Here is an 8886-nt window from a genome sequence, read left to right on the forward strand (position 1 = left end):
GTTTGCACGAGTTGCACGAGAATGCTGTCATTCACGTAAAAAACGGGGTCAAATAAGTTGTAAATGCAGTATCATCTAAACGTAATTAATGGATTATGCAGTTCAAGATAAACTTTATCTCATATCGTAACGAACATGTATAATGTTGTTACAACAACTTTACTTACACTGATTTAAGTAGCAGTCGGTTTATACTAATAAGCTTTGATAATGTGGCAGTTGAGTCCAATAAATCCAGGGGTGTTCAAAGATAATCCGTCACATATCTATTATTAAGCAATTATTGGATTTACCTGTATTGGAAAATAAACAGTGTCGATTGTATTGAGGTCAACTGCCACATTATCAAAGTTTATTAGTAAGTGACTTTATTGATTCATTTTGTGTTTTGTTATTGTTGTCAAAAAGTATAACGGAAGTGCCTCACAACTGAAGCGGAAACCAGTTTGATGCGCAAAGTAGTCCACTGTAGGTAATATTATTTGACAAATGTCCACAGAAATTAATAATTTTCTAATATTAAAGACGAATATCTGAATAGGATTCATTATTTGATAAGAACTTATAATCATCGACATGTTTTTTTAAAAATCGTACACGTGCTGACACCTAAGTTGTCTCCCGTTGTTTATTAGAGTTACCTTTCGTCCGGCGCAGTAATACATTTGCAGTGAATCGCCGAGAAGTCGTGGGAAAATTAAAAACCATGTAATCAAACTAAAATTAACCACCTTTTCAAGATGAATTTCAAGTGATCGACATTATGCATTTAACCCGCCTGACCTGTGTAGCATCTTAGATATCTGTTCTAAGGTATTCATTGTGTAAAATGTCATGTTATGCCCTTGCAATGCTAATCCCACTCTGATTTTTTTGTTTACATTTTTTATCAATGAGAAATATGGCGTCCATCCCGAGATGACCAGACGTGGCGTTAAATTTTTACATGTTTAAGCAAACCTGGTGTGTTAGAAAGAAAATCTCATCCCTTCAACATTATTTGGAATACTGTTATTGTAAAAAACCTGTATTTTCCTTATACAAAAGCTTAATATTTTGTGTTGAATGTACTTTCACAAAGACCTCTGTTTTCCTATTACATTCATAGTACCACATCCTTATCCACAAAATACTGAATATTACAGGTGTCCATCAGTATTATATCAGTTTAGGAATATGTTTTTTATTTTCCCACCATCGATTTCTTGAATATGCACCCCTTCCGCATTGCTGTATGAACTGTGAATGTAGCAATATGCGTCCCCTTAACATGCTCTAGGAAGCAGTCATTAGAAGACAGTAATGGGCCAGGGTAAACGACTGCACATGCGACATGAACATGTTAATCAATTGGTTTTTCAATCGTTATTTAGGTTCGGAAACCGAAAATTAATTTACGGAAACAGAAGGAATATTCATGAGTGCCGGACAATGTAGCTGTTCTCTGTATTGTTGATAAGTATGTTTAAAGACCCGCCACAACCTAGAGACCGACTTTTCCTCCCACATGAAGTTCGTGAAAATCATTCTGAAATTACTATTGTTATAATACAGCTATACTCCCGCATGACAGGTGGACAATTCAGGCCCTCCCAGAATGTAAGTGAACAAAAAAGGGATCTGCCAAATAAAAACAAGAACACCGCAATGCAGGTATCAGAAAATGATCAAACTTGTTATATGCAGTAGGATGCTGGCCAAGACTAACCTGACCCGACCCGGGGAGCCATGAGAATTGCTCCAATGGTGTCATTTGACTCACTGAAGGTATTGCTTGGGTTTTTAGGACTGTCTTGACTGCTCTGACAAGTTCATATTTTGAGAATATTAGCGGAATTTGACCTTGAACCCTAGCCGATCGGGTTCGAACCTGACGTGGCCTCTTTTCTCTAGGTACTGGCTTGCCCTTTGCAACAAGGTATCATTTATTAAAATCGGACATCAGGTTATGAAGATATGGCTCCTAAGACAAGGACCAGCCCTCTATTTAATATAGGAAGAAGTATGCATATTTTCACGAAAAATGATACATTTTGAGACGGTCCTCCGACGAAACCGTAGGCGGTAAAATTATACAAGTTACATATCTGTTTAGACAATGTTTGAATTTAATTTATAAAAGTTATTTTTATTAAAATATCTTGTGTTTGGAACATTCTACAATTATTTGAATTTAATGAAAAGCATGGACATTTTACGTACGGAAATACAGCCTTTTATATTACCCTTTCACCGGTAATGTCGTTTCGAATTGTCGAGTGTCACTTCGCGTGTCGTGTATCGTTTGGAATTGTCGCGCGTCGACCCTCACCCAAAGCCGCGACACGCGACATACGATACGACATTTGGAAAATGTCGCTTCGCGTTGTCGAGCGTCTTTTGTGGTTTCTGCATGTCGTTTGATAATGTCGCCGTCGCGTTTGCAGGGTCGACACATGACAACGGGAAGTGACATCGCGACATTACGAAGTGACATAGCAACAATGCGATACGACACTCGACAACGCGAAGTGACATCGTGATATATCGTGCTTTTGAAAGGCGGCATTTCAAAGTGGATATCGCGACATTGTCGTTTGGGATTGTCGCCGTCGTCTGCGATTGTCGGGATACTTCGTAATGTCGCTATGTCACTTCGCGTTGTCGTGTGTCGACTCCACAAATGCGACGGCGACATTATAAATGGCCCCAACAGTATTACGTAGTCGACAGACTTAATGACCCTTCTACAGGTAAGGCCATAAGAAACGAATTAACTATTTGAAGGGCCACTGGATATAAAATTATATTAGAAATCAAAATAAACAAAGGGGCATAACTCACTCAAAAATTGTTGAACCAGTCTGATTTTCAGGGGGACATAACTAGAGTACAAATACATCATTCTGACAAAGTTTGGTTAAATCCCCCAGTAGTTTCTGAGGAGATGCGATAACCTAGATATTTTCAAAAAAAATTTCACATAAACATAATGGTGAATTCTGTGCGTGATTTAGGGGTCTTAGATAACTATTTACTTATGAGCGTTTGTAAAACATGTCCCAAGGACATGCGAATGACACATCAAATAATTGTGGTGGACAGTTGTGTCAAGTTCCTTCAACATCTCTCGATGTACGTCAAAGTGACCACTCTCACGTGTGTTCCAATGGTCCTGCTTGACTGAATCTAGGGCCGTTATATTTTCAAGGTCAAAAAGGTCAAGGTCGGATGAGCGACTAAGTTCCATCATGACTCTCTTTGAAAAAAAAAATGTCCATTCGTCACAAAATATTCTTTTGTAAATCATGAGATTATTATTAATACCGTTTTGCGTTGGATGTGTACATATCCAACGCATTTTGGTTCTACATTTTTGTAAACTACCAAACTGCGTTGAGTGTAACGCATTTTAGTAGTGACTACCAAAACTTGACCGAATCTTGGTAGTGACTTCCAAAATGCATTGCTACCATTTTGAGGTGCAACATAGCCGGAAGATCAGACCAACAAAAACAAGAGAGAACAACTTGATGATTATATATAACGAATGTTTTATGCTTTATTCTATGCTTCCAAAAGATCTTTTTTACAGATTTTATTATACAACGAGCAAATATTATTTATCAGGATACAGAGCTGTATAATATCAAATTTTCACAGATAAATGGAGAAATATCAAAATAAATTGTGCCCAAAATATGACAGGATAAAGAAGTTATTTTGTTTTGTGATTGTTTTCTTGCCTTGTTATGAAATTCGTTGTTTTTTTTCTTAATTTAGACATTTATTTAGTTGCTCGACTTTTTAAATTTTGGTCGAGTCAAGACACTGGTATGAAACGTTGCCTGCGGCACAAAATCACGGTGCCGCACTGATATTAAGGCATCGCGCCTCCGACGGCGCAGGCATTGCGCAGGATGTTTACAAAAATAACGAGCAAGGTGAGTAAAATTGAATGTTTTTGGTTATTGTCTTTTTACAGTAAAAACGTTTTAGAATTCGGGGAAAGCAGTTGTGTCTTGCCGACAAATCCATGCCCAGTTTGTGAAGAAATATTTAATATAGTTATTTTGATGTGCGTGAATTTAGCCAAAGCAGCCAGGGTAGCCAGAGTTCAGCCAGAGTTTAGCCAGAGTAGCCAGAGAAGTCAGAACTCTGGTTACTCTGGCTAGCCAGAGTAGCCAGAGTTCAGCCAGAGTAGCCAGAGTTCAGCCAGTATCCAGACCTCTGGTTACTCTGGCTGGCCAGAGTAGCCAGAGTTCAGCAAGAGTAGCCAGAACTCTTATTACTCTGGCTGACCAGAGCAGCCAGAATTCAACCAGAGTAGGCAGAGTTTCTAGATTTTTAACATGTTCTTGCTACTCTGGTCAGCCAGAGTAGCCAGAGTTCAGCCCGAGTAGCCGGAACTCTGGTTACTCTGGCTGGCCAGAGTAGCCAGAATTCAGCCAGTATCCAGAACTCTGGCCAGAGTAGCCAGAGTTCAGCAAGAGTAGCCAGAACTCTGGTTACTTTGGCTGGCCAGAGCAGCCAGAATTCAACCAGAGTAGGCAGAGTTTCTAGATTTTTAACATGTTCTGGCTACTCTGGTCAGCCAGAGTAGCCAGAGTAACCAAGTCCCGTGTTCGCAAAACATTTTCAGTCTTAGCTTTGATTATGAAACTTAATATGTCATTTCTATCTAAATAGCATGTTTAAACGGAATTTCAAGTTAATTACTATTTTCAAGTGGCTATTTAGAGTAGCCAGAACTCTGGTTACTCTGGCTGGCCAGAGAAGTCAGAGTTCAGCCATAGTAGCAAGAGTTTCTATGATTTCTAAAAATAGACTATTTCTTGGAATTTAAGGGGAAGTAACTCAGTACAAAAGTTAACAAGAGAGATGACAGCATTTATGAGTTATGTTTTTTTTTTCTTATTACGGAAACAGAGAATGCACATAATTATAAAATAATTAAACCCATACCCTAAACAAGAGAGATGACATCATTAATGATGCAATTATTATTTTTTTCTTATTATGGAAACAAAGAATGCACATATAATTATTTATATCATAATTAATAATTAAACCCAGAAAGTTCAGTACTAAACAGTACTAAACAAATTAATCATCAATCTACTAGGGTATTCCATTCACTGCTGAGTTGTTATTGGAAAATAATGGACAATAATGGACAACTTGAATCATTATCTCATTAGTGTCTGCAGACTTTATGACCCTTCTACAGGTAAGGCCATAAAAAACAATTAACTACCTGGAGAGCCACTGGATATAAAATTATATTAGAAATCAAAATAAACAAAGGGCCTTAACTTGTTAAAGAATTGTTGAACCAGTCTGATTTTCAGGGGGGACACAACTAGGGTACCAATACATCATTCTGACAAAGTTTGGTCAAAATCCACCCAGTAGTTTCTGAGGATATGCAATAACGAGAAATTGTTAACCGACGGACGGACGACGGACGCAGAGTGATCTGAATAGCCCACCATCTGATGATGGTGGGCTAAAATGCAGTATGTGTGAATATAGTCTGAATATTTTCATATTTTATCATTGATGAGGTTTTCTCGTAGTCTACTGGTCATTCTCTTTCGAAACTTATATCTAGCATACAGAAAAAAGAACACATTCAAGCATAATCTCCCCTACTCCTCACAGAAATGGCAGAGTCAGACAAGGAGCTGATGCTAGCTTGGGATTGGCTCGGTAGACATGTAACAGTCTTTCAGTGATACTGAAAACTGCAGTTGCCACCGTTTTCACATGCGGTGCATAGTGTGAAGCACAAGGCATGCGATAAACTGGTTCTACGCCATCTTCTGTATCACCAAGAATAGCTTTGACGTCATCAACAGTTTCCGGTTCAGGCATTTCGCTGGTTCTCTTGTCTCGGAGCTTTGATCCAGTGCAAGGTCCAGTTTCTTCAGCAGCTATGTGTTTATAATGATTTTGATGAAAGAAGTAACACTGTTCGTCCACATCTCCCTCGAGAGGAACGTTTCTGACCTTGACCTCGGTCTTTCCCTAAAAACAACATATAGATACCCACATTGCTGCACTTCAATAGCAAACATAACAAGTAGTAAAAAAGTGTGACTTTAACAGTAGTTTGAAAGACCACACTGAAATTTACATTACTGGCTGGCCTTAACCAAAGGTTCAGGGCAAGCTGAAAAGCATGGTAGGGATGTCCTGCGTCAATCGTCCATAATATAAATTAGAAATCTACTTCAAACTACAGGTAAGAAGTATATCAAACTTGACCTGTAGCGTCATGACATGGACCTGTCTTGTTTGATCAAATAGTTCCGTTTGACAGCGTATATCAGTCAGCAATAAAACTTGCAAAACCTTTAAACAACTTCTTCAGTGGATATTTCACTTACATTGTACTTGGTCTGTAACGTCCTTGGAAATGCCTTTCACGAGATTGTTCCATGCAGCTGTTTCGCTTGACAGCGCTTAGGGACCAAAAGGCATAAACATGAAATGACCCTTAAACGAATTCTTATTATGAATTGATGGATGTCCACCAGTAGTGGAAAGAAGCATTCTTGTACCAACCTTTCATCATCATCATCATCATCATCATCATCATCATCTTCATCTGTTTTATTATTTATAAGTAGATCTATTATTATTACCTGCAGTGGATATACTTCCATCGAGCACATGTTGGTTCCATTAATAGCGGCAATATTTATATTCATCCCGTAAGCACATCCATACGGTTTACTTTCCATGGCAGAAGAACATTCTTCAATGGTATTACACGCGAGTAGTGAACGCAGCAGTATTGCCAAGGGAACTCCTGTCCTATTTGCTTTCTTTGGTGATAATGAGTTCAGGCTTATTACCAGAGATTTATTCATTCCAAAGCAAAATCCTGTTAAATAACCCGGGTAACTGAAAGATACAAACTGCTCAATCACGCGCTCTTTCTCGTCTGCTATAGTCACGTGCACAATATAAACGCGGGAAGACACGTCTTCTGTCCAGTCGTCGTTATGTCCGATAATCCTGCATTGTTTTCTATTAACCAGAACATCAGTGCATCCTTTCTCACCATTTTCTTTGTCATCCGTTCTTCTAAACATTTCTTTCAAGTGACAAAATTTTAGTTCTGATGAAATCTGCAACAGAAAAAGCTCTTCGAACTTCACTTCCGCCCCATCCGCCATGCCCTGGATTTCTGACATAATATTCGAATGGGACGTACGGCCGGTTGACATGTACTGATCGACTAACCTTTGTCCTTCCTTTCCATTGTAAAACGTTCTATACTGCTTAAATTCGTTTGAAGTGTCCATATAGTCCTGAATCCATCCTGGAAAAATTAATTGAAATGGAATAAATAATATAAAGTATATAAATAAAAAGCCTCAATATGAATGTGAAATTCATAAAAACTACAGGCTCGCTTTCGGTCATGCTGTATGAATGAAACTTACATTTAACAAATCTAAAACATCTCTCATTTCTTTTATTGGCGCAAATAAACTCGGTATAAAATTTCCTTATTCATTATTTTTGCCTTTTATTTTGCCGCTTCATTATCACTTTGCAGTGTCCTTGTCCAGTCGCAAAGTGCACTCTTATATCTACTTTTTATCGACGACAAGTATTACGAAAACAAAACGACATAGAGAATATTTATGCCGGGTTTGTCAATGTGCAATCTTTGTTTTTCCTAAATCATAAACAAATGCCACAATGGTTTCCTGCCGTGGCCTTCGGCAGAGCTATAAGTTTTATCAAGGAATATTGAAGCAGCATATTTATGATGTGCCATGTAATTACTTTCACACCTCCCCCACCCCAACTCCCAAATCCCAACACACACTCAAACGCTCTCGCGTTTCCATCCTAGAAAAGAAAATAGGAAAATGACACTAAAATAATACAAAACGTTAAAGCTCACCTTTGAAGGTAATGCCAATAGAAAAGCCTACATCGTAGTGACTTCTGGCTCGAATATACAGAACTGGAAGGCTCTCAGTTTGATCCATAGCAAAATGTTTTCAACGCAAAAAGAAAACTTTTGTATGTCCTGATAAAATGTTTGATACGTCTGCGATAAGATTAAGATAGTCACGCACACACATATATTAACATAAAGTTTACTAGTTTACTATGTGTACATGATGACCGTACGCTATAAAATTGATCAACTGTAGCTGATACAAACATTGTCCTTGCGCGTGTTTTTCATCGGATACAGTAACGTGAAAATTACAAAAGCAGTGAATATTCCCAGTCATTTCACCTCCTGCTGAAAAAGGAATGATGTATTTCTGTAGTATATCATAAAAAGACATGATATCTGATTGATTGATATGAAGTACATGCCTAGGAAAAGGCATATCTCCTCGTTCTGCCGACTTTTCAGTCCAGTGCCGCAGGCATCTCGATGGTGCCGCAGACATCGTGAGAGACGCAGTCATCTTGAATACTATTGTAGTCAGTAGTACGTGTAATTTCGACCTTCTAACATGTATTGAAGTACAAAAATATCAATAACAATATTGTTCCTCCAGTTATTATGTAAGACAAAGCTGCTTAATCCGAACTTTGTAATATTAATAGCTATTTTAAGAAGTTTGCAATATTTTTTCTTGCTCTTTAGGGGATGGGACCAGGTGCCTCCCAGTTGAGAAAATCACGTCATTTTGTATCGAATTTGGATTATTTTCTCCTAAAAAACAATATTCAATTACCAAACATGCTCATTTGTAACAATTATTGATGCTTAGTTCAAAGCAAGGTATGAATAGCAGCATTGGAGCACAATAACTGTCATAACTTTTGTCATTTTTCAACCAATTTTGATGTTTTTGTTTCAGCATCAAGTTTTGTTGTTGTTTTTTTTCTTTACAGTTTGGGCGTACTAATTTGATAAGC

At 38.0% G+C, this 8886-nt stretch overlaps 1 protein-coding gene across 1 annotated transcript; it reads right to left on the reverse strand.

Moving 5' to 3' along the window:
- Nucleotides 1-3513: 3513 nt before the first annotated feature.
- LOC123545454 (uncharacterized) lies at nucleotides 3514-8235 on the reverse strand. The gene is made up of 3 exons (XM_045331775.2): nucleotides 7907-8235; nucleotides 6630-7312; nucleotides 3514-6009 (listed from the first exon to the last, which is right to left on the reverse strand). The coding sequence occupies exons 1-3, from the start codon at nucleotides 7992-7994 to the stop codon at nucleotides 5638-5640; spliced, it is 1143 nt and encodes a 380-aa protein (XP_045187710.2). The 5' UTR covers nucleotides 7995-8235; the 3' UTR covers nucleotides 3514-5637.
- Between the last annotated feature and the right edge of the window lie 651 nt (nucleotides 8236-8886).

The sequence above is a fragment of the Mercenaria mercenaria genome, chromosome 1, assembly GCF_021730395.1.
Source record: "Mercenaria mercenaria strain notata chromosome 1, MADL_Memer_1, whole genome shotgun sequence".
Lineage (NCBI taxonomy): Eukaryota > Metazoa > Mollusca > Bivalvia > Venerida > Veneridae > Mercenaria > Mercenaria mercenaria.

Coding starts and splice junctions, on each gene's coding strand:
- LOC123545454 (XM_045331775.2), bottom strand. CDS start 7,994: ATGGATCAAACTGAGAGCCTTCCAGTTCTGTATATTCGAGCCAGAAGT. Junction 7,313..7,906: donor TATTGGCATTACCTTCAAAG/GTGAGCTTTAAC, acceptor TAATTTTTCCAG/GATGGATTCAGGACTATATG. Junction 6,010..6,629: donor TGGAAGTATATCCACTGCAG/GTAATAATAATA, acceptor TGTTGTTTTTAG/GGAAAGACCGAGGTCAAGGT.